Here is a 24316-nt window from a genome sequence, read left to right as displayed (position 1 = left end):
TCTGTAGGTGTGGCTTGCTTTGTGGGAGTGGCTTACCAGCCATGTGGCCTGGTGGGAGTGGCTTGCCAGCCATGTGACTGGGTGGGCATAGCCAACTTGTAAAATGTGGTGAAACTCACTTAACAACACTCTTGCTTAGCAATCAAAATGTTGGCTCAGAAACTCTGGCATTTGAAGCACGCAAGTCTTAAAGTTGTCAACAAGACCCTTGCACCCCTAACCCTTTAGAAAACAAAACCCCAGGGGTGTTCAAACTTGACAGCTTTAAGACTTGTGGACTTCAACTCCCAGAATTCCTCTTCTCTCTCTTCATCTTGATGATGGGCGGGGGGGGAGGGAGCTGGAACCGGTTCTAAACGGCACTGTAGATTTGTGGAACCTCTTCTATAGAAGAGGTTAGAACTGGCAGGAACCCACCCCTGCCCAGCCCCTATGAAGAGACAGTGACATAAGTTTTCATTTCTGCCAAGAGTGAATCTAACTGGATTTGACCAGGCTACAAAAAGAAATACAACAAAGTTCCTGTAACTATAGCAGCTTCTCATGTTTCTTCCACGGCCAAGCTGTGCTGATGATGATTCCTTAAGTTTCTGATGCATTTACCATTCTACCCAGTTACATCTTGATATTGTTAACTGTAGATCCACAGATGGAATCTGATATGCTGTCACCAGAGTCAGTTCCAGACATGAGGCCAGTTTTCTTGTTCAAAAACCTTGTTTGTTTTCCCCGTTACAGGAATGTGTTTTGCCTCAGCTCACAACCATTTCCTAGTTTACTGCTATTAAAAGAAGGGCTGAGCCAAACTCTGATTTATGAAGCACCTGCTAAATTCATTAAAAACCTTAAAAGATTTAGTGCATTTTATCAAGACTTTAAATCTAGGCAAGTGTTTAAAAACTTAATGCTGTGTGTATTTCATCCAAAACAACCTTTTAACGTTTGCTTTGGAGCTGAACATTTGGATTGACAAATATTGCTGATATTTCGTTACTTGGTTTTATAAATTGGCCCAGAATTCTTTGGACAGGTTTGTTCTATACATATACAAAGAGATTGCTATAAAGCCGAGATGAAATATTCTCATTTTAGATGAGTTTTTCTCCTTATGCTTCTGGATAGCCTTTTCAGAAGTCACAGCGATTTGGAGAATCAGATTTGTAGAACTGGGAATAATACAAGAGCTTACACATTTTTCTCTATTTACTTTTCTCTAGTGGTTTTAATTTGCTGGTGTATTCTAGAAGGAGGGAAGAAAGTCGATGCTATTCTGGAATGTTGTACTTATAAACAGGTAGTCCTCGACTTACAATCACTGATTTACAACAGCACTGAAAACAGTCACTTTCCAGTCCTCATATTTACGACCATCGTGATGACCATTTACTAAAGCTTCCAGAATGTCCTCTTTCAAAACTAAGGGTCTAAATATTATCCTTTAAGTAAATGTGGTGATAGAGGCTAGTGGATTGTCAGTGGGGTTTGGCAAAGTAAGATTAGCACACAAAAGTCTGTAATCTCAAAAGCAGTTTTTTAACCAGGCCAGCATTAAACAGAGCTTGTTGATTTTGAAACCACTACAAACTATTGATGAAAGAAATGTCCTTCTGGGTTCGGCTCCAAGTGGGGAAAAAGACACTGGAGATATGGAGGCTGCTTGGAAAGATGGTTTTAATGGTGGACAGGACCACATGGCTTGAGTCCTGAACAGAAAAGGTGATCACATGCTTCAATGTTGGTGGAGAAAAGAGAAGGGCCGGAGAGAAGCTGAGTCCCTGGTTTTATGCCCTCTCTGGCCTTTGATCTTGAGCTTGTGTTCTGATTGGTTGTCAGACTCCCATGGGCCCATGCAGGGGCAACTCTCTAGGCTGCATTTCGAATTCAGGTTTGGTTGAGTTCTCAGATGCCATGTGGTGAGTTGGGTAAAGGGCCAATATTATCATGCCTTAATCCCAATACTCTGGAGCTGAAGGGGGAGAACTCTTTATTATGTAAAGGGACTGGCTTGGCCTTCTTAATGGCCCATTGACAAAGTGGGGATGGGCAGGAAGCTACAGGGAGCTATTCTCTCCTTAATAAAACATGTTTCTTCCTTTTCACATCCAGAGAAATATTCTGCCTTTTCAATATTTCCTAGGATATTTCATTTTTCTGGGAGAGGGCTGGGTGATAACTTCCTATACTATAATGACTCATAGTCTACACGCCAACTCAAAAAGGGATGCAAGCCCACTGTGACCCACGAAGACCCACGTTTCGAATCATCACTTCCACCCCTTTGCCCCAGACGAGGTGGAAGGCAGTCGCCACCTGGGAAACGCGTCTCCGCACCGCTGCTCAGTTTATCGCGCGCTTCTTACTTCAAACGGCGGCTCGGGGCATCATTCCGACGTTCCGGGTAACACGCAGAAGAGTCTGCGGCGAAGAAGCGATTCCAAGGGCTCTCGCGCCCTCTGTCGGAGAGAAGGCGGCAGCAGCGGCCATACTTCAGGGGGGGCGGGGCGAACGTCCAACAAGTTGTGCCGGTGCAGGGAGATGACGTCGGGCGCGCGACTGACCCGGAAGCCAGGGCGGCCATAGCAGCAGGAGGCGCGGGCGGCCGTAAGTGTGCCGGGGCTGTGAAGCGCGGCAGTCCGCGTGGCTGTCTTTCTCTGCTAGGCCGGCGCCTCGCTTCCTCTCCTCCCTCTCGGCGGTGCACCCGGCGGGGGTTCCGCGTCGTCTTTCCGGCTGTAGGGAATCCCTGCGTTGCTATCTCTATCTCCCTCCCCAACCGGGTGCTTTCGCTAGGCCGCCTCCTCGCTTCTCTCTCCCCTTTAGGTGGCCCGGAGAGCGTCCCGTTTCTTTCATTGGGAAGAAATAAGAATGAGGATTGTTTTTATTTATTCTCTGTTGAAAGCATTGGCCGCCCAACTTCAGTGAACTCCTGGGCAGTGCACAATACTAAAGGGTGGGGGGGGGAGAGAAAACATTAATAATAACAATAATAACGTCCCAGTTTTTAGCTGCAAATTTTGTCCTCCGCTTAAGGCACAGCCAGGTCGTTTCATTTCCCCAATCTGGGCCTTCCAGGGGTGTTGCAAAAACGTCTTCCAGAAACTTCCAGGTAGCCCTTTTGGACTCCTAATGGAGAAGTCTGTTGCCTTTTTCTTTGGTGGAACAATTTCGACAGCGCTTTCCTGTATTGTTATGTAGCTCTTCTCTCGTTTACTTATCCACTGTTTTTTATATCCTGTTTGTTCTCTGAAGAGCTGGAGAGGTTAAGTGGGGAGGGGAGGTCTTTTTTGGGGGGGGATCTTCCCACAAACAACAATCCTGCGAGAGATTGGTTGGAATGAGAATGGCTGGGGGAAATTATTTGCTAGCTCCATGGTTACTTAAGTCTTGGTGCTAGCAGATGAATGCATCCAAAGGAACTCTCTTGTGTGTGTTTTTTTAAAATATGTTTTAAAACAGATACATTCCAATAAAATCTTGTCTTTCAAATCCGAAGAAAATGAGGGCTAGGAAAGGAGGCAGAGAAGCCCAAAAGGATGAAACAGTTGTCTTTCTGAAGCAGGGGTGTCCAATCTTAGCAACTTTAAGACATGCTGGCCAGGGAATTCTGGGAGTTGAAGTCTACAAGTCTTTAAGTTGCCAAGGTTGGACATTGCTGTTTTAAAGGAATAGGTAAGGTGGAAGAATAGAAATTCATTTACAGATAAAGGTGCCTGGTGAACTTTTTAAAAAAATCATTAACAAGTTTGTCAGGAGACTAATATGCCTGACTTCACTATGCCAGGACATGTTGAACAAGTTACAGTTGGTTCAGTTGATAAGTAATCAAGCTTAGTTCATGCATATAACCACCATTATTTAGCAGTTACAGTTCATTGTCAACAAATTTTAGCTTAGTGATTTCTGCAACTTACCTCATTCTCTTCTATTAGAATTTTACTCATGGTGGGCACTGCATTTCTTTTTCAGCTGTAGTGAAAATTTAGAATTGGGTAATGGATATATCATTGCTATAGCTGCAGCTCACAGAAACTGATTGCTGAATGTGTGTTTCCTGCCCTTTGGATATGCCACAACTCATAGGTGTACTGACAGATTAACCTCTTTTTGTTTATCTAAAGAGGTGTTTGGCAAGCTGAGGGAAGCATAAGCTATAAGAATTGAAAAGACATGTTTAAATTCTTCCTGCTTGGTTTCCTTATCATTGGCAGTGGTTGAAAATTCAAAGAACTGGCAACTTGGGCACGTCTTTGAGCTAATTTTTTTGGGGGGGGGAAACAACATAACAAAGCAACTGTAGTATCTGTCAGAATTTGGGTCCTACTGATAGGAAAAATGCAGACATGGTCAACGGGAAAGTGCAAAATGAATCTTAGAACTGAACAGGACGATGGAGTAATTTAGTCCAATTCTCTGGTTCATCAGGATAAACCAGAAGTACTCTTGCCTGACTAGTGCTGCCCAGAAATTGGGAAATCTGGGAATTGCAAATCAATATATTTCATTAGAATCAAGTTGTTGAGGCTTGAGTATCAGTATCACTGGCATATAACAATTTCTGCTTTAATATCAAAAGGGAGAACCTATCACTTGCAGTAGTCTATTCCACAGTTGGAAATTTTTTACACTTACTTTATAAGACTTTAGCCAATTTCTTGTTTCCACATTGTGATTCTAGTCCTGCCTTTAGAGATACAGGAAACTGTTAATTTCTGCATGAAGAATATGCCAACAGCCACAGATTTCCTCAGAGTCTGTGCTGGAGAGGTTTATCAGTGGATTGCGTTTAATATTAATACAAGGTGAACACATCTGTGGCACTATTTGAATGGTCAGCATCCGATCCTACATAGCAAAAGTTACAATCAGCAGCCCAGTTTTTACAGTTCTCTTCTGATCACATTTTTACTTCACATGAATGCTGTCGTTGACAAAACATTAAGGAATTAAATTGATACTGTAGACATTTTCCGATAACCTGCCGTTGGTAAAACTGGCAAATTAGGCAAATAATGCTCTCTATTGGAGAGAAGAGTGAAGTTGAGCTCCTTGGTGTTCACTGTCTAGTTTATGAGATTTCATTGGGCCCATGACCACTGAGTGTGTGAAATTGATTTCTGTTGCCAAGAGGACTGAACATTTGTCCTTGCCATCCTAAAAAGCAGCTGAGGTTTGTAGGATGTCAAGTACTTTAATCAAATTTAATAAGAAATATATAGGCTAACGTACTGTATCTTTTAGCAATGACATGAAACAGTCTGAATATTCTGTGGCAGTAGGGTTGGTCATCAAATGCTAAAGGTAAATACGTAACTGAATTTTCAGTTGTTCAGAGAACAGTCAGCTAGCTATTGATGGAAAAAGTATGCTGGGACTGTGCACCTTGATCCAATCATGCAAGGAAATCCTTATCATGTGATCTGATCACGCAAGGTTAACTATAACTTTAGAGAGGACAGCTTGTCCCAGAGCAGAGAACCAGTGTCTTGCACAGATTCACATAAGTGCTTATCTTGCTCCTTTTTTTTTTGTTTAACTTTTCTCAGGTTACTTTCTCAGGGATGACTCAGTTAGGTGCCATTGCAGCTTTGGCTGCTAGCCTAGTGGCAGCTTCTCTTTTTTCTGCAATACACAAGATTGAAGAAGGGCACATTGGTGTTTACTACAGGTAAGGGCAGATACTTGGAAGGAACTGTGCTTTTTTTGTATTGTTGAATGCGTGCTAAGAAATGTAGTTTGCAAGATTGAATAAATGGCAAATGCACATTTTTCCCTTCACTTCAACCTGGTGCCATGCATAACTTTATTTAGGAGAGTGTTCTTTAAGTTGAATGCAATAGCTGTGAAAATCTGCTTCTCCTGGACCATTTGAGGACTGTGTGCAAATTGCATCTCATTTTGAATATGCTTACTGAGATTGCTTGTACATGTTTCAAAATAGTAGCTCCAGAGTGGTTAGCTTGGGATACTTGTGGTCTTTTGGCACTGGAGAACACCTCCTTCTTTTATACATAACTTGCGTATTTAGATTGAAAAGTTTGACTTTGAACCTGAGGTTGTTACAAGCTCAAGGTAATTGTATTTATGATGAGCTGTCTTCAGTTTATAGGATGCTATACAAATGTTCTAAAGAAAGTTTTGATAAAAGGACATAGGCAAAATGTGACAGTGAAAAAGCAAGCTTTGGATTTGTTAATGCAATACATAATCTGGAATTGGTTGGTGGGAATATCAAAAGGCTGAAATTGCTGATCAAAGAACCAGAGCAGTGGTGGTTTCCTTACCGGTTTGGACCGGTTCAGCTGAACCGGTAGTGGTTTGGTGACCTGGGTCGCTGGAACTGGCAGCGACTCAGGCCTGCCATGCCCCCGAAACGGTTCTCCAGGCAGCGCCATCTTGTTTTTCAATTCTGCGCATGCGCAGAACAATTTTAATTAAATTGCACATATGTGTATTTCACAAGCGCCCACAGCACGCCCACAAGCAAACCGGAAATAGTACTTGCCGGAATCTACCCCTGAACCACAGAATTATCTGTTTAAATATATACCTTTCTCCCCTACAGAGGAGGAGCACTTCTGACATCTACAAGTGGACCTGGTTTTCATCTGATGCTCCCCTTCATAACTTCCTATAAATCAGTACAGGTATCTTGTCTTTATATATAATTGTCTTATGGGAGAGAAGCACAGAGATCTTTTACTAACTGTGCCAGGGTAGTTTTGAAGGCTACCTTAGAATAGTCATTTCTTGATAGATTCTAATTCACAGTTTCAACAATATGATGTGTCATTTTAGTCCAATGTATAGTTTATATAGCTCAATATTCATAATAATTGTATATTTTGTTGGGGATAAGCAAATCAACTCCTAATTGATTGGAAAATGTAAATACATGATTCAATATGTTGTTACTAAAGTATAAATACGTATCTAGAAGCCAGATTTACATTTATACCTCGTAAATGTCACACGGAAGATGCTCCTAAATGCATCTTGGGGTGATTTTGTTAATATGTAATTCTCCGATGTTCTTTGTGTATCTTGGGTGCAAGCCTGAGGAACTGTTTTGTCATGGGGTTCATTATGTAGCAACTGTTGTGAAATGAATAAAGAAAGAAGCTTGCCACACCCTATAGTTCAGAGTCCAGGTTTTCTGTTACAAGTTGTTTGGGTAAGGAACATAATGTGGGGAATGCTTGAGGAGGTTATAAATAAAATAAAAATGGAATGTGGCATGAAGAGGAATTGTGCCCACGCTTAAATTTGTAATTAACCTTTTATTCTTGGATCTCAATTCCTCCATTCATGATAATCATATCTTAGTCTGAAACTATGACTGATCCTAGCTTGTCTCCAAAGGAGTATCAGAATACTTACAGTTTTGGTTTCTAGTTGCTTTCCACCACCAGGAATTCTAGTTTTCAGTAACCATCATTCATGTAGTGTAGCAAGCTATAAACTCCACATGTATTAATTAATCAGATTTATATAGCAATCCATCTTACAAGAAGTTAACTCTGGATGGTTTACAATAACATAATAATACATCATTCATATAAATCAGACAAGATGTATAACAAGCTTGTGACACAAACATTATTTATATACTCCAATTTGTTTAATTCTTACGTCCAGTGGAAAAGCTGGTTTTATGTGTGGGAAACACTGTTATTTGGCAATAAGATTTATTTATTTTTCTTTACTATTATCGACTTCCCAGGTTGACTTAGATCTTAACTGCCCCTTATTATTTTATTGTCCCCTGATATGTACATTTTTCTTGCTGTGTTTTATTAAGACTTTTACCTCTGTGAATTTTATAATCAGGCTGTGCAAAGTTCTTGCAAAGTTACTCTTAAAATTGCAGGCCTGCAAACGAAGTTGTTCTTTGCATGTGCCACATTTTCCAACTCCTTCACATTCTTTAGTTTTATCTGGTCTGAATGGACCCCAAACCTGTTTTCAAACAAGACCTTCCACTTTTTCACAATAGGGGTAAGAGATTTATCTTCAAGATCTCAATCAGCACGTTGAATATATTTGTATTGTTCAGCAACTTTTGGAATGGCCAGTCTGTTTCTAGCTCAGATAAGTTGCAGAGAAGATGGGGCTAAGACAATCAGGTAGAGCTACTTTTAGACAGATGGGTGGCATTTACCTGAGTTGAGCCAAAGAGACTTGACCAGTGCTATGCAAGCTACTATGCAAAGATGCAAAAAGGACCACTTTTTATAGCCCTTGGAGCTCTGCAGTCCCCAAAATTAATTTTCTGTTCTCCTGGGACAAGAAACATCATTTTGCATCAGTAAATAATAAGTTGTAGCACAATAATTTAAAAATCCTCCTCCAAGTCAGGGAAAAAAGTAAAAAGATGAATCTCTTAATAGTTGTGACCTTCTTTATTACCTTGTTTTCTGCTGCTGTTTATCCCCCCCCCCTTCAAAAAAAAAGATTATGTGAGTGTCAGCTGCCAAATTTTGCTTATCCCCATCCCAGAGGAAAGTTTTTTTTTTCTTATTGCAGAAGTGAAATTCAGCTTAAGGAAAGCAGTTCCTTAATAGTCCTCTTTATCTCTACTTTCCAGACCACCTTACAAACAGATGAAGTAAAGAATGTTCCATGTGGCACAAGGTAAGGTTGGACCCCCATCCGTGAATCTGCCATCTCTCAGCTTTTCTCTTCTCTACAGGTGGAGGAAGGCTTTCTCATACATAAATCTAGAATTTGTTTTGTAACTTTGATTAGTGCTTACCGTGGGTGGGTGGGTGGGTGGGTGGGTGGGTGGGTGGGTGGGTGGATGGATAGATAGATAGATAGATAGATAGATAGATAGATAGATAGATAGATAGATAGATAGATAGATAGATAGATAGATAGATAGATAGATGATAGATAGATGATGTCGGAAAATGTGGTGTGTTATTTTTGTTGATTTCAGATAAGATGACACAAATAGGAAATGGAATCATCTTGTATCTTATGATCCTGTATTTGGCTGTCCATGTAACTACCAGTTTGGTCTAGTGATCAAGGCTAGAAACCAAGAAATTGGGAGTTCTAGTACTGCCTTAGACATGAAAACCAGGTGGGTGACTTTGGGCCAGTCAATCTCTCAGCCCAACTCACCCCAAGGTGGTTGTTGTAGAGAAAGTAGGAGAAGGATTAGCTACTTTTGCTGTCTTGAGTTATTTATAAAAATGATAAAGGCAAGATTTTAAAAATTAATACCACAGCCTAAGAGTCTGTGTTTAAAGATGGCATAAAAATGCAAGTAGGATTGTCAGTCATGAAACCTGGAGTTAAGATATTTGGCGTTCAATGCTGCAGTTACTACACACAAAAACCCCAAGTTATGTACGTAGTTTGACTAATTAATGTAATCATTTCTTGTATTTCTATTTTCGATAAGAGAGGAATATCAGTATCTCTGGATGAAATGAGGGGTCCTTGGTGCTCTCCGAGCTTGTTTTCTTGCAGATGTTTTGTTACCCAAATTAGGTAACACCATGAAGTGTCTGCCAGAAATCAACGAAGCTCAGAAAGCACCAATTTCTATTCCAATTTCACCCCTCATTTCTATATTTTCCCATTTATGGAGCCCATGTGGGATAATGCAAACTCTCCCCCTTTTCCAATCCTGATGTTGTATTTGAGGAGGATTGTCATCCAAACATCTTATTTTGATTCATTTTTTATTATTATTATGGTTTGTGGCACACTCAGCCATATGTTCAGACTGGGTTTTTCCATTTTTATCCACCTATCAAGTCCTTCCCCAGGACCTGAGTGGGGTAGGCAGATATTGATGTTTCATTGTGTTAGAGGTCTGGTCGCAGGATGTAAGCTGTTCCAAATAAAGCTGCCTTTTGCAATTGACTGATGGTGAATTTGTCAGTTCCGGTGGTGTTCAAACGGTGCTCCAATTGTTTTGGAATTGCACCCAAGACAATATTACTACGTTTGCTTCCTTCATTTTTCTCACTCAGATGGGACACCTGATTGCATTCTATCAATCCAAAGAATGTTCTTGCCTCTACCACTAGATGGCGATGTTTCCCTTTTACTTATCCACAGAGAAGCCTCTTGCAGTAGTCTTAATGGGCACCAATCAATCTAAAATTGCTGTATGTATGTATGTATGTATGTATGTATGTATGTATGTATGTATGTATATATGTATATATATATCGATTCCCAAATTGGGTATGGCTAGCTGATGAGAGCTAGGTAGCTTGAAATAGATCTATACTAGTCTCCCTTTATTTATTTGTCAGCATAAATATAGCATATATATATATATATATAGATAGATAGATAGATAGATAGATAGATAGATAGACAGACAGACAGACAGACAGACAGACAGACACACACACACACACACACACACACACACACACACACACACACACACACACACACACACACACACACACACACACATATATATATATATATATATATATATATATATATATATATACCAAGTAGCACTGCATATGTTTGGGGGCAGGTAGGATTCACTTTCTGATTTCGTGATACCTTATTCTTTCAATCAGAAGTCTGGTAGCACTTTTTTCCCCCAAATAATGTATTTTATTAAAAGGTGTTGGCTTACATGAGAAAAACCTATGGCTTCTAATGAAAGGTGTTTGTCAGAAAAAGTGCTACCAAACTCCTGGGTTTTTTTCTTTTTGCCAAGGGAGATTAGCACAGCTCTCAGTGTTGCTTCTCTTCCAAGTGACCCATCTCAGCAGGTGCTCACCTTTCTCTCTCCTACTTGATTTTTTTTTCTTTTTTGCTGCAGTGGAGGAGTGATGATCTATTTTGACAGAATTGAGGTTGTGAACTTCCTGATCCAAAGTGCAGGTGAGTTATTACTGCCAACCTCTTTTTTCAGAGCTGGATTTGGGATTAGATTTATTGTGGGAGACGGCTGCACCAGTTGTGCTGGAAGGAAGATAAATCGCATGAATCATTTATACGAAGGAAATAAAATTAAGGGTTATTTTTAATCACCTAATTCCCAGGATTCTTTGTTGCCTGGAGAGAAGTACTGAGTTTTTCCCATTCTCAAATCGTGGCTATAGTGATAACAAATGAGATGCCATTTCTTGCCTGCACAATTTTTTAACACCCCTTTTTCTCTCTCCCTAGTCTACGATATAGTAAAGAACTATACTGCAGATTATGATAAGGCTCTTATCTTCAACAAGATCCACCATGAGTTGAACCAGTTTTGCAGCGTTCACACACTTCAGGAAGTTTATATTGAATTGTTTGGTGAGTGTCTTTGGCATGACGTGCATACATTAAAATACCTTAGAGAATTGTTGGGGTTACAATGTGTCTAGAATGAGAGGAATTAAAGGATTAGGTTTGTGAATTTCATTAAGGTGACTTCCTTTCTCTTTTCCATAATTTGAGAGCATTTATGGGTTTGCATATTTGTTAAATCATTGAATCCACAGCAATAGTTTTTACTTTCCTAACATTAATGGCAGCATTGAAAAACTCGAAAGACTAGGTTAAGGACAGAGAAAATATATGTGGTCACTAAGAGCAGAGGGCAATTTGATGACACAAAATCTATCAATCAAAAAAATTAATGGTGCTTTTAGCTTGTCTCAGTGGAAGTAATTAAATGTTGCAATGTGTGATATATCATTTTCTTTGAACCCAGAACTAGAGCATAATAGTACATTACATATTTTCATTAATCTACCCTCATTTTGTTTCAGAAGGAAAATCAGTCAGTTGAAAACAAATAGTGGTTTTGTAGTTTAGGGTTGTATAATCAGGAATTTTGGCAGATCTAGTTGATGAGGCAGGAGTGAAACTTTGCACCATTTTTACACAACTAATTAGCAGTAAATGAACATTTGAAAGTGCCATTGATTATATGAATGTTTGGTCAAAGATTATAATCTCCTTATCAGTGGCCTTAATACCTTAAAATATTGCTGAATTATATAATGCTGAATTGTAAGTCTCAGTATTCCTCTAATATTATTATTATTATTATTGTTGTTGTTGTACAATTGTATCACAGCGGCCAGTTGTTTCGCTGGATTTGGCATTGGTTACTAGTCGGGCCCCACCCAGGGGCCTAGGACGTCGTAACGTATTTTCGTAATATGCGTGCAGATCCAAGCAGTGCGGCTTTTTGCATTTGACTGATGGTGATTTTGTCAATTTTTAACTGTTTTAAATGTAATTCCAGTGCTTTTGGAATAGCACCCAGTGTGCCAATTACCACTGGAATTACCACTGCTGGTTTGTGCCATAGTCGTTGAATTTCGATTTTTAAGTCCTGATATCTTGCGATTTTTTCATGTTCCTTCTCGGCGACCCTGCTATCACCTGGTATTGCGATGTCTATGATTGTGACCTTATTTTTCTCAACCAGTGTGATGTCTGGTGTATTATGCGCCAGTATTTTGTTGGTTTGTATACGGAAATCCCACAAGATCTTGACCATCTGATTTTCGGTGACTTTTTCAGGCTGATGTTCCCACCAGTTTGTTGCTGTTTTAATATTATAATTTTTGCACAAATTCCAATGGATCATTTGTGCTACTGAATTGTGCCGCAATTTATAATCAGTCTGCGCGATTTTTTTACAGCAGCTGAGTATGTGATCAACAGTTTCATCAGCTTCTTTGCAAAGTCTGCATTTGGCATCATCAGAGGATTTTTCGATTTTGGCCTTAATGGCATTTGTGCGGATAGCTTGTTCTTGCGCAGCCAGGATTAGTGACTCTGTTTCTTTGTTTAATGTACCTGTTTTTAACCATAACCAAGTTTGTTCACTGTCCACTTTATCTTTTATTTTTTCCAGAAATTGACCATGCAGTGCTTTGTTCTGCCAACTCTCCATTCTTGATTTTATCACATCTTTTCTGTATTCTTGTTTTGTCTGTTGGGCCTTCAGTAGATTTTTGTTCTTTACTTCGATTAATAGATGTTCTTGAGTGTCTTTTAAATAATCAGCCAGTGCATGTTTTTCTTCTTCAACTGTTTGCTTCACTTGTAATAATCCTCTGCCACCTGATTTTCGGGGCAGATATAGTCTATCAGTATCACCACGTGGATGTAAACTGTAGTGCATTGTCATTAGTTTCCTGGTTTTTCGGTCCAAAAGGTCCAAATCAGCTTGTGTCCAGTTAACTATGCCAGCTGTGTATCTTATAACTGGTATTGCCCAGGTATTTATGGCCTTGATTGTATTTCCACCATTCAATTTAGATTTCAAAATTTTCTTAACTCTGTTGGTGTACTCTCGCCTGACAATAGTTTTTACTTCTCCATGCTTGATGTTATCCAACTGCAGAATGCCTAAGTATTTGTAGGCTTCATTTTCTTTGCATTTAATTAGTTGGCCATTGGGCATTTCAATTCCCTCAGATGCAGTGATTTTGCCCCTTTTTATGGATACAGTGGCGCATTTTTCCATGCCAAACTGCATTGAAATATCGGTGCTGAATACTCGGACTGTATTTGTCAATGATTGGATTTCTATTTCTGACTTTCCATAGAGTTTCAAATCATCCATATATAGTAAATGCGAAATTTTTTCAGCTTTTTTGGCTGTTTGGTAGCCTAATTTCATTTTTTTTAAGATTACTGATAGTGGGATCATTGTGATGATGAAGAGAAGAGGTGAAAGTGAATCACCCTGGAAAATTCCTCGCTTGATATTAACCATTCCGTAGCTCTCATTCCCTACTGCCAACTCAGTTCTCCATTGTTTCATTGCCTTTTCAGTAAAGGATGTAATATTTTTGCTAATGCCAGTTGTTTCTAAGCATTTTATGATCCAACTATGTGGCAGTGAGTCAAATGCCTTTTTGTAATCAATCCAGACCATATTTAAGTTCGTTTTTCTGTTCTTACAATTTTCTAATATCATTTTATCAATTAGAAGCTGATCTTTTGTGCCCCTGCTCCTTCTTTTGTTGCCTTTTTGCTCTACTGGCAAGATGTTGTTTGTTTCCAAATAATCCATCATGTTATCTGCAATAATGCCTGTGAGTAATTTGAAGGTTGTTGGTAAGCATGTTATTGGTCTATAGTTTTCAGGTGTTGTTCCTTTAGTTGGATCTTTCTGAATCAAGTATGTTTTTCCAGTTGTCAACCATTCATCAATTTGGCCCTTTTGTAAAATTTCATTCAGTTGCTTGGCCAATATTGCATGTAAGCTGGTCAGATATTTGAGCCAGAAACCATGTAATTGGTCCTTTCCAGGTGATGTCCAATTCTTTACCTTTTTAACTCGATTTTTGATCATCTCAGTTGTTATTTCTAATACTTGCATTTGTTTGTTGCCAATGCTTTTCTCAAAGTCATGTATCCACTTTGCTTCCTTGTTGTAGTCCTTTGCATTTTCCCACAATTCTTTCCAGAATTCAACTGTGGCCTGCTTTTCTGGTTTTTCACTTTTGGTGTCACCATTCACATTAAGACTTTGATAAAAACGCCGTTGGTCTGATCGAAATTGCTGATTTTGTTTATATTGGATGATTCGTGCCTCATATCTTTCAATTTTTCTAGCTGTTGCTGTTATCTGCTGTTTTACAATCTCTACAGCTTCATTGATGTTTCTTGTATCCAATCTATATCTTCTGATTAGCCGATCTATGATTTTGTTGTTTTTAAGCCGTTGCTCATGCATGTTCTTTAAGTTACTAGCATCTGCCCTTGATTTTTTGATTTTTTGTTCTAGACGGATTTTCCACTTTGGCTTTGATGCTTTTTCTGTTGTGTGACTAGGTACTTTAATTTTAATGCCTAGTTCATTAGTGACTATTACATTAACTGGTTTGTTTCCAAGATGGATCCCGGTTCAATTGTTGAAAACACTGCATTAACCATTTTCATGATAGGGGCCAAAATTTTCTTAGGCACAGTTTTTAGTGATGGTAAACGTTGCCTTTCCTCATTAAGCAGAAAATGCTCCATGATCTTATCCTTCAATTCTTTTTGTTTTTGAGTTAGTTCATCAGTTGGTTCAGTGATAACTGGTTCTAGTGGTGGTGATGTTATTTCCTCCCTGAGAGCTTCTTCTGGGAGTTCTACTATAGTGTCTTTAGTTGTGTCTTGAATATCAGTTATTTCCGCTTGTGATATTGTTTTTTGGGTTTTGCAATTTGCCTGAATTTCCTCATGTTCAACTTCACTAAACACTTTATTCCGTATAATAAATCGCCTTTGATCTGCTAGTCGTTGTTCACTAACATTTGAATCTGGATATTGTTGTTTCCATAATTCATACATTCACTTTAAATATCCTCTTTTTTCTGGCTCTGAGTTGTAGTAACAGGCCATTATGGCACGGTTTTCATCTGCACTATATTTTTGTCGTTTTGTCGAATTATATAATGCTGAATTGTAAGTCTCAGTATTCCTCTAATATTATTATTATTATTATTGTTGTTGTTGTACAATTGTATCACAGCGGCCAGTTGTTTCGCTGGATTTGGCATTGGTTACTAATCAGGAATTTTGGCAGATCTAGTTGATGAGGCAGGAGTGAAACTTTGCACCATTTTTACACAACTAATTAGCAGTAAATGAACATTTGAAAGTGCCATTGATTATATGAATGTTTGGTCAAAGATTATAATCTCCTTATCAGTGGCCTTAATACCTTAAAATATTGCTGAATTATATAATGCTGAATTGTAAGTCTCAGTATTCCTCTATTATTATTATTATTATTATTATTATTATTATTATTATTATTATAATAATAATATTATAATTATAAGTCCCAGTATTCCAATATACTGCGACATATATAATTATAAATCCCAGTATTTCTCCACGTTCATGGCTAATAATGCTGGAAGTTCAGCAAATTTTGAAAATCCATACATTTTCTGTGATCTTTGGCATAAAAGGGGTTGGAATTGAAAGTGAAACCACCTGCTTCCAAAGAAACTACTGTCTCACGGACCTATAATTCCTTCCAGAGAATAAGTGCCTTGTCATCCATATTCTCTCCCGTTTTTATTGCAGCAATATTGTATTGTCGGTTTGCTTTATCCCTTCTTAGATCAGATTGATGAAAACCTAAAACTGGCTCTCCAACAAGATCTGACAAGCATGGCTCCAGGACTCATCATACAGGTAACGAAAAATGCTGAAATATAGCCCAAGAACAAAATACTGGTGCAAAACTGTATAGAATGTGCAATGTTTTGGTTTCAGGATCCCTTCACATTCTTAAAAATGATTGAGGGACCCCCAAAGAGCTTTGGTTAAAATGGGATATATCTAACAATATTTAGATGTTAAAATGGAGAAAATTTAAAATATTTACTTGACTTAATGGACTCCCTGAAGGAGAGAATCGCTGGGATAGAGGAGAGAATTGCAAACTAATCTTGATGTTGTTCTATTTGAAGTTCAGAGATTCTACCATTGTTGTAAACATGATGACAAAATATTGGTTCTGGATTGGTTCTAGATTGTCATCTTTTGTCCTAACAGAAATGCCTCAAGTTCTGGTCTAGGCAACTTCCACGTTTTAGTTTTATATGTCTGAATAGATTATAAGATTATTTTTAAAAATGGTGCTTATATAAACAATAAGTTATTGAAACCTCTTATGAGCTCCATCCAGCTAGTCTTTCCTTTGTTGCATTAATCTTACTAGTTCCTATTCACATCTTCAGGATGCTTTTACTTTTGAACAGTCAGCTGTGTAGTTCTTAACATTGTGGTCATCTTGAGAGTCTTTCCTCATAATCCTCACTTTTTCTGTTCAATCAGGCTGTCCGAGTTACAAAGCCAAACATCCCAGAAACAATTCGGAGAAATTATGAGCTCATGTAAGTTTCTGAAATACTCTTCTTTATAGTGGACTGTAAAGCACTGTGAAGCAGTATGTAAAGCACTGTGAAGCAGTATATCAGTCTAAGTGCTATTCTATATATGTACGTATTCTAATCTGTTCAGTAACTTGAAGACGCCTTTTATTATGAAAGTCATTTTAATCCTTTAGCTAAAGCCTGTCTTGGTCCCCTCTAGGGAGAGTGAAAAGACAAAACTGTTGATTGCGGCTCAGAAGCAGAAAGTTGTGGAGAAAGAGGCTGAAACAGAACGCAAAAAGGCCCTCATTGGTTGGTGTGCAGTTCTTGTTCTCATGCATGAATATTCTTGTAGAATTATGCAGAGCATAAAAGGTGGCATTTCTTGTTTTGTCTGTGTGGATTGCATTTTCTAAAAGAATAGAAGGACATCTAAGGCAGAGGTTAAGAAGTATACATTGTGCATACAATAACTAAGGGAGTATTTTCCCCACTGGATCGGAACCAAACTGGATATAAGATCAGAATGATTTTAGGTTGCAAGCTGTGAATTCTCTGAAAGTATTGAAATACTCAGGTAGTTTGTGAAATAACGTGGGAAGAGGGAGGACAAACGTAATTTCCTCTAGGGTAGTTAACTTCATCAGAGATCATTAGAGAAATCCTAATTTAAAATATGAGCCACCCCTGTTAAAAAAAAAGAGGAAAAAAAATCTCCTGAAAAGGTATACAAGTCATCATTTCTAAGCACCCTTTGGAGGAAGCACCCACAGAGAGGCAGCGAAGGAAGCTTTTCTGCTCCAGAAAATTGTAGTTTCATTGAACATCGTTGCTGCCTCCTATAATAATTGGGTGTGTTTTCTCGCCTATGCAGAAGCAGAAAAAATTGCCCAGGTGGCTGAGATAACATACGGACAGAAGGTGATGGAAAAAGAAACAGAGAAGAGAATATCTGAGATTGAAGGTAAGCAACAGTGTCTTTAGAGGTGTTTGTCCTGTCTGAGAATTTCAACCACTGTGTTCCCTGTTTGAAGACCACCAAAAATCTAAGAAAGAGATAAATCCAGTTTACAGAAAGAACAAGGAAATTCCAAAAATCTTAATTACGTTAATGGAGATTATCTTGGTTTGGATGAATCAGTGGTGTCCATCTTGTGATCTGCTTCTGTTTAACCCCATTCGTCTGTCTTCAGCTTTAGGAGCCTCTCCCTATTTCACTGACGTTTGAAGAATCTTTTCTTGCTTATTCCAGTTTTTTATTTTATCCTTAAACAATAAGGAGGTAAATCATAGAATCATGAAGTGGGAAAGATAATATTTAGATTACTGAGTTCGAACCCCTGCTCAGTGCAAAAATCCAAATTAAAGCATCGGTTACAATTCAGCTTCACTTGAAAACGTCCAGCAAAGGCTACTCATTACTTTTAAATCCTCCTTGAACTGCAATTAAACCAAGAATCGGAAAATTGACAGTTACCATTGCTTGTTACCATTAGGAAGTTTCTCCTAACTTCCATTTAAAGAGTATGCAGTAGGCAGAGTTGAACAACAAATTGCATTGCACTTGTGTCGGCGGCACTAGGGTGCTTCTGGGTTGAAAGGACTAGCCGGTGACATCACTGTTGCCCAGCAGATGCCTAGTTGAGAGCTGCTTTCATGTCCCTATTAATGTGCCCAATTGAAGTGGTACCTATCAGCCTACATGCAAATGCACACTTCTGGGAAGTCAGCAGGAGCTGGGGGGAATTATGGGAAGTCACCCTGTTCCATGTTAGCATTTGGTTTTCAAACATGGGCTTGCTACTTATCAACCCAGCATCCTAACCATGCAAACTACCATGCAACTAATGAGGCAGAATGAATTGACTCCTCCTCCTTTCTCTCAATTTCCCTCACTCCCCCAATCTGCAGGCCTTAAAAACAACCCAAATATCTCTGAGCCTACCCCTTTGGCAGAGGCTTTGAAATTAGCTTGAAGTTACATGGGATTGGCATCTGGTTCACAAGTTGCCCCAGGTGATGGTTGCTCAGACTCTAGAAAGAGTGCAGAGAAGAGCAACCAAGATGATTAGGGGCCTGGAGACTAAAACATGAAGAACAGTTGCAGGAACTGGGTATGTCTAGTTTAATAGAGTTTAATAGAAAGAAGGACTAGGGGAGACGTGATAGCAGTGTTCCAATATCTCGGGGTTGCCACAAAGAAGTGATAGTTCAAACTATTCTCCAAGGCACCTGAGGGTAGAACAAGAAGCAATGGGTGGAAACTAATCAAGGAGAGAAGCAACTTAGCAGAAATTTCCTGACAGTTAGAACAATTAATCAGTGGAACAGCTTGCCTCCAGAAGTTGTGAATGCCCCAACACTGGGAGTTTTTAAGAAGATGTTGGATAGCCATGTGTCTGAAATGGTATAGGGTTTCCTGCCTAGGCAGGGAGTTGGACTAGAAGACCTCCAAGGTCCCTTCCAACTCTGATATTTTATTGTATTGTATTGATATCTCCACCAACTGGCACTGGCTCTTAAGGATTTTGAACCCAGGTTTTTCTCTGCATCACAAGCTGGAATTGAACCTGGGCACTTTGCCTACAAAGCATGTGCTGTGCCACCAAGCCAAAGCCTTCAGGCTATCCTTGTAAGAAGGAGATGCTGACATGAGGATTTTCCATTTGTTGATCCTTTTTGGGAGAATAAGCTGCTGGTGCAGGGAAAAGGCTCCTCTGGCCTGCCTCTAAGCACCGGTTTGCTAAGCTAAGTTCATTACGAATCCTGTCAAGCGATGCAGCATGTCTCCAAGGAGCTAATTAGTGGTTTACAGAGCAGCAGTTCCTCATTAGGCAGGCCTTGGCAGAGGGCTAATAGCTTGCTTTTACATCAAGATGTGCTGCTGAGTGCCAGGCCTTTGAAACGATCCAGCTGTATCCTAAGCGATTGAGGCGAGGAGACAGGATGTCCAGCTGTATCCTAAGTAGCAAACCTGGAGGTTTGTTCAGACCCGTACAGTTGCTCCGGCAATTGGATCCTGTACTGTATACCCCTTGAATTGCACACACTTTGGGCTGTTGACATTGGTCCATTGGTATATGAACAGACATGGAGGTGTTAATAGATGGGTGTGTGTCGAAACCGCTTGCTCAGACCCGTACAGTTGCTCCGGCAATTGGATCCTGTACTGTATACCCCTTGAATTGCACACACTTTGGGCTGTTGACATTGGTCCATTGGTATATGAACAGACATGGAGGTGTTAATAGATGGGTGTGTGTCGAAACTGCTTGAGTGTGGACTTCCCCATCGACTTCGCTTGTCAAGGGCTTGCAAAAGGTGATCACATGATTGCAGGCATCATAAACATGAGCCAATTGCCAAGCATTCTGATCATGGGACTGTGGGGGTGTTGCAATGGTCGTAAGTGTGAAAAAGTCATAAGTCACTTTTTTTCAGTACCATTGTCACTTTAAATTGTCACTAAAACAAATCGTTTGCAAGTCGAGCAATTGCCTGCATTGCTTTTATGCAGTAAAGCTCGACTTACAACTTTTCCACCCTTGCAACAGTTGCGGCATCCCCATGGTCACGTCATCAAAATTCAGGCACTTGGCAATTGGCTCTCAAGGTCATGTGATCCACCTTTTGGGATCTCCTGACAAGCAAAGTCAACAGAGAAGCCAGGTTCACTTAACAACCGTGTTACTAACTTAAATAACTGCTGCAGGGATTCACTTAACAACTGTGTCAAGACAATTCATAAATTGGGGCAAAACTCACTTAACTGCCTTGCTTAGCAACAGAAATTTGGGTATTGTGGTCATGTTTAGCAGTTATTTTATGAACTGGCTTTCTAAACTTGGAAATTCTCTTAGAATAATAGCTTTGCAAACAATCAGAACACTAACGCTTTTATTAATTTGTTTTCCTGGGGGTAGAGCATTATGCAATAGATGATGCTTGCGTTGAACACAAACATTTCAGTGGAAGTGGAGGGTGACATGTACTTGTCAGCGTAGGCAAAATCATAATTCTTTGTACTTTTCCATCAGCACTGTCTCTCAGCCATGCGCTTTAGAGGGAATTGAATTCGCATCTCCCTGATCTAATTCCAACCATCTCTACTTCACTGACTCTTGGGTGTGTGTGTTTTTCTTGGGGGGGGGGGAGTTGAATCTTTTGCTCAGAAACTAGAACAGTCTAAATTATATCTGTTGCACTTGATGCTGAAAAGCATCTGATTTACACAGGTTTACTAGGTTTCACACAGAAAAGTTTGAGTTTTTAACTGAAGCATGTTCTTTTTGTTCAGATTTCCTTTTGTCACTGATCATAAGCTGAGCAGAAGAGATTTTGGCCATGCCAGGGCGATGCCCTATTCTAACTTTTCCTAACCTAGTGACCTTCATACTACACAGATTCTACTGACTATAGTGATGCCTAGAATGTCTGCAGGATATCAGATTAAGGAAAACTGCTCTGCTTCATTTCCTCCCCCAGATTATTCTCTTGATGATTGGCTGTCATGTTTTTGTTCTTGTTCTGATCAAGATTAAGAGGAAAAAATGACTTCAGATGGAAACTATTTGACCAATTCTGCAGATAGAAATGAGCATTTCTTCTAGAAAAGGCTTGCTCCTCCTCCTCCCCTTTTAATCTTCATATTTTCAGGTCACTTGAGGCTTCTCTGCATTTGGAAGTCTTATTCACTCACTTCCCCTCTTTTTGCAGATGCTGCATTCCTTGCCAGAGAAAAGGCGAAAGCGGATGCTGAATGTTACACTGCCATGAAGATGGCAGAAGCCAACAAGGTGAGAGATTCCGCTGTGCCTCCGTGGCCTGGAGCTCAGTTTATTGATGCTGCAACTGCAAAATCTTAAAAGTTGTTTTGATCTTTATTCTCACTGTGGTCGTCCCCTTGTTTGAGCTTCTCCATCCTCAGTTTCTTGATGGAATCTGTGTGACTCCTAAAATCTTACGGATTTAAAAAGTTGTTCTTGATTACTTGCTAACCATTGACTTATTTATCGACCAGTTTGTGGCTGGCAAACCACGCTAGGTTTTCCTCTTTCTCCTGGACACAAAAGTAGATGTTTCTCCCATGTGATCCCTACATCATAGTTATAGCCGCAGCACTGAGTTATTATTACAAGATACATAAGAGAAGATATTTACACAACATGCTGAATCCCAAATGTAGATTATGTTTCTCCCATGTACAGATTGTTAGATTGTTGGTTCATTTGGGTCAGAAGCATCACAATGAAAATAAGACATACTATATGACATAAAATTTAAAATATAAGATTAAAATATATACAAATTAAATAGATCTTACCCCAAAACTAGCAACATTGATTGTGTTCTGTTGCGCTGCCATTAAATCCTGATTGGGACACAAAAGGGCAGATATATACATGGGTTGTTTTCTGCATGTTACCATAATCGCAAAGAGCAGAAGCCGCTGGATAATCCCATTTCTTCAGAGTGTCTCTGGATATTGTGCTATATTCAAACAAACTATTATTATTGCTGAATGCAATAGCCTATTTATATAACACTGTAAGGCAGTGGCTGAGTCAACGAACTAATAATCTCCATTATTCGCCTGGTACGCCAGTTGCGCCCCTTCCTGGATCGGGATGCCCTGTGCACAGTCACACACGCCCTCGTCCTTTCTCGCCTGGACTACTGTAACGCTCTCTAAATGGGACTGCCCTGGAAGAGCACCCGGAGGTTCCAGCTGGTCCAGAATGCGGCCGCGCGGGTTGTCATGGGGGTACCTAGGTGCTCCCATGTTAGGCGGCCTCTGCACTGGTTGCTGGTTGTTTTCCAGATGCGATTCAAGGTGTTAATTATGATCTTTAAAGCGCTCCATGGCTTGGGCCCAGGGTATTTGCGAGATCACCTACTGCCACCAGTAGCCTCCCACCGTCCAGTACGATCCCACAGAGTTGGCCTCCTCAGGGTGCCGGCGGCCAGGCAGTGTTGGCTGGTAACCCCCAGGGGGAGAGCCTTCTCTGTGGTAGCGCCTTCCCTTTGGAATGAGCTGCCCACTGAGCTTCATATAATTCCCGACGTCCGGTCCTTCCAGCGCGCCCTAAAAAGTTGGCTTTTCCAGCAAGCCAGCCTTGCTGGAAATTAATTTTAATTTTAATTGTTAATTTTAATTTAATTTCTAAATCTCGTTGTAAATGTCTGCTGGGTGTTTTTTTTTGGATATTCTATTTAATCTTTCTTTTAACTTTTGTAATATGTGTTTTTATGTTGTACGCCGCCCTGAGTCCTTTGGGAGAAGGGCGACATATCTGTCCAATAAACCTAACCTAAACCTAACTAGCCTCATTTTAGCTTGCAAGATATTTACGTTGCTCTATTTTTTGGATTTTCAAAGTATTATAAGCCACACAATTGGTTTTGATCCAAAAACTGAGCAGAAGTCTTGAAAACTCTTTTTCATAACTGGACTTGTGGTTATGCTCTCTTTCTCTCTCCTTGCAGCTAAAACTGACCCCAGAATACTTGCAGTTAATGAAATACAAAGCGATTGCCTCCAACAGCAAAATCTACTTTGGCAAAAATATACCCAACATGTTTATGGATCACGCTGGGACTCCCACTAAGTTTTCTGAAGGACAGGCAGAGGAGCTAAAAGATGAAAGTTGGCTGGAAACAGGGGAAGATTTGTGAAGTCATGAACAGTCAGAAGGACAGCAGTACCCCTGTCTGAATCCATCTGAACTGGCATTTGGCTATTTGATGTGCGGTCTCTACCTTCCAGAATGTGAAGAAGCACTGAGCCCATTAGGCCAGAAAGAAAAAACACCCTCTCTGTTCTGAAAAGACAGCCTGAAGAAGCACTGAAACTCAAGCTTCTGACTTCATCTTTCTTAGCAGTCAAGATACGCTGCCTTATTGATCTTCGTGCCGATGGAGGGAGCAACAGTGAATCATGCTAAAGGAAGAGGCAGTGTGCCCATGATTGACTCTGCCTCCACTTTAATAAAATGAAGCATGCTCAATTTTATTTTTGGAGCAAGAGAAACCTTTTTCTGTGAGAAACCCAACTATAGTTGTACATATGCTACAGGTCAAGCCCACCACGTATGATTATTTTTTTTTCTTCTGAGAATTGAAAAAAGGACTCGCTTAGTTTTAATATAGCCCAACCTTATTCCTTCTAGATATCTTGGGACTGCCAACTCCCCAGAATGTAAGTTGTTGGGGTGACCAGGAAGTCCATGAGTTACAGTCCCAACTCTTCTTCAGGGAATAAGGTTCAGTAGACTAATTTTTTTTTTTTTTGGATAATATGTGGATGAGCAGATCATCTCTGCATGCTGAATTATTTGCATTCATGAGCATCATCTCCAGTAATTGGATTTTACCAGTCATCAGTTACAGCCATTTCGTTCAAAAATAAAGGTGCTAATTTTGAATTTTTTAAACAAGAAGTACTCACACTACAGATTAAAAGCCTTGGAATGGAAACTTGGCGCATTAAACATTAACTAAAGATA

The 24316-nt window shown here is 39.7% G+C and overlaps 1 protein-coding gene across 3 annotated transcripts; it reads left to right on the top strand.

The window, feature by feature from the left end:
• The first annotated feature begins 2527 nt into the window (after positions 1–2527).
• ERLIN2 (ER lipid raft associated 2) lies at positions 2528–24316 on the top strand. Of its 3 annotated transcripts, none has more exons than XM_087706235.1 (12): positions 2528–2601; positions 5541–5662; positions 6560–6641; positions 8582–8628; positions 10805–10866; positions 11155–11280; positions 16055–16128; positions 16774–16832; positions 17032–17123; positions 17686–17775; positions 21528–21607; positions 23298–24316. In XM_087706235.1, exons 2-12 carry the CDS (start codon positions 5556–5558, stop codon positions 23484–23486), a joined length of 1008 nt encoding a protein of 335 aa, XP_087562361.1. In that variant the 5' UTR covers positions 2528–2601; positions 5541–5555; the 3' UTR covers positions 23487–24316. The 3 variants fall into 3 exon arrangements, with proteins under 3 accessions (XP_087562361.1, XP_087562362.1, XP_087562363.1); XM_087706236.1 differs by lacking the exon at positions 2528–2601 and adding an exon at positions 2620–2729; XM_087706237.1 differs by lacking the exon at positions 2528–2601 and adding an exon at positions 2963–3103.

The sequence above is a fragment of the Thamnophis sirtalis genome, unplaced genomic scaffold, assembly GCF_051295495.1.
Source record: "Thamnophis sirtalis isolate CommonGarterSnake01/CBP01778 unplaced genomic scaffold, rThaSir2_p1.2 scaffold_2, whole genome shotgun sequence".
Classification (NCBI taxonomy): domain Eukaryota; kingdom Metazoa; phylum Chordata; class Lepidosauria; order Squamata; family Natricidae; genus Thamnophis; species Thamnophis sirtalis.
Note: the sequence above shows the minus strand (reverse complement) of the source record. Positions and strands in the feature narration are given on the sequence as shown.

What these genes read in the sequence shown, in the direction of transcription:
- ERLIN2 (XM_087706235.1), top strand. Translation starts at nt 5,556, where the DNA reads ATGACTCAGTTAGGTGCCATTGCAGCTTTGGCTGCTAGCCTAGTGGCA. An exon ending in CACATTGGTGTTTACTACAG is followed by an intron (nt 5,663 to 6,559) that starts GTAAGGGCAGAT and finishes TCTCCCCTACAG; the next exon opens with AGGAGGAGCACTTCTGACAT. An exon ending in AGTTTATATTGAATTGTTTG is followed by an intron (nt 11,281 to 16,054) that starts GTGAGTGTCTTT and finishes ATCCCTTCTTAG; the next exon opens with ATCAGATTGATGAAAACCTA.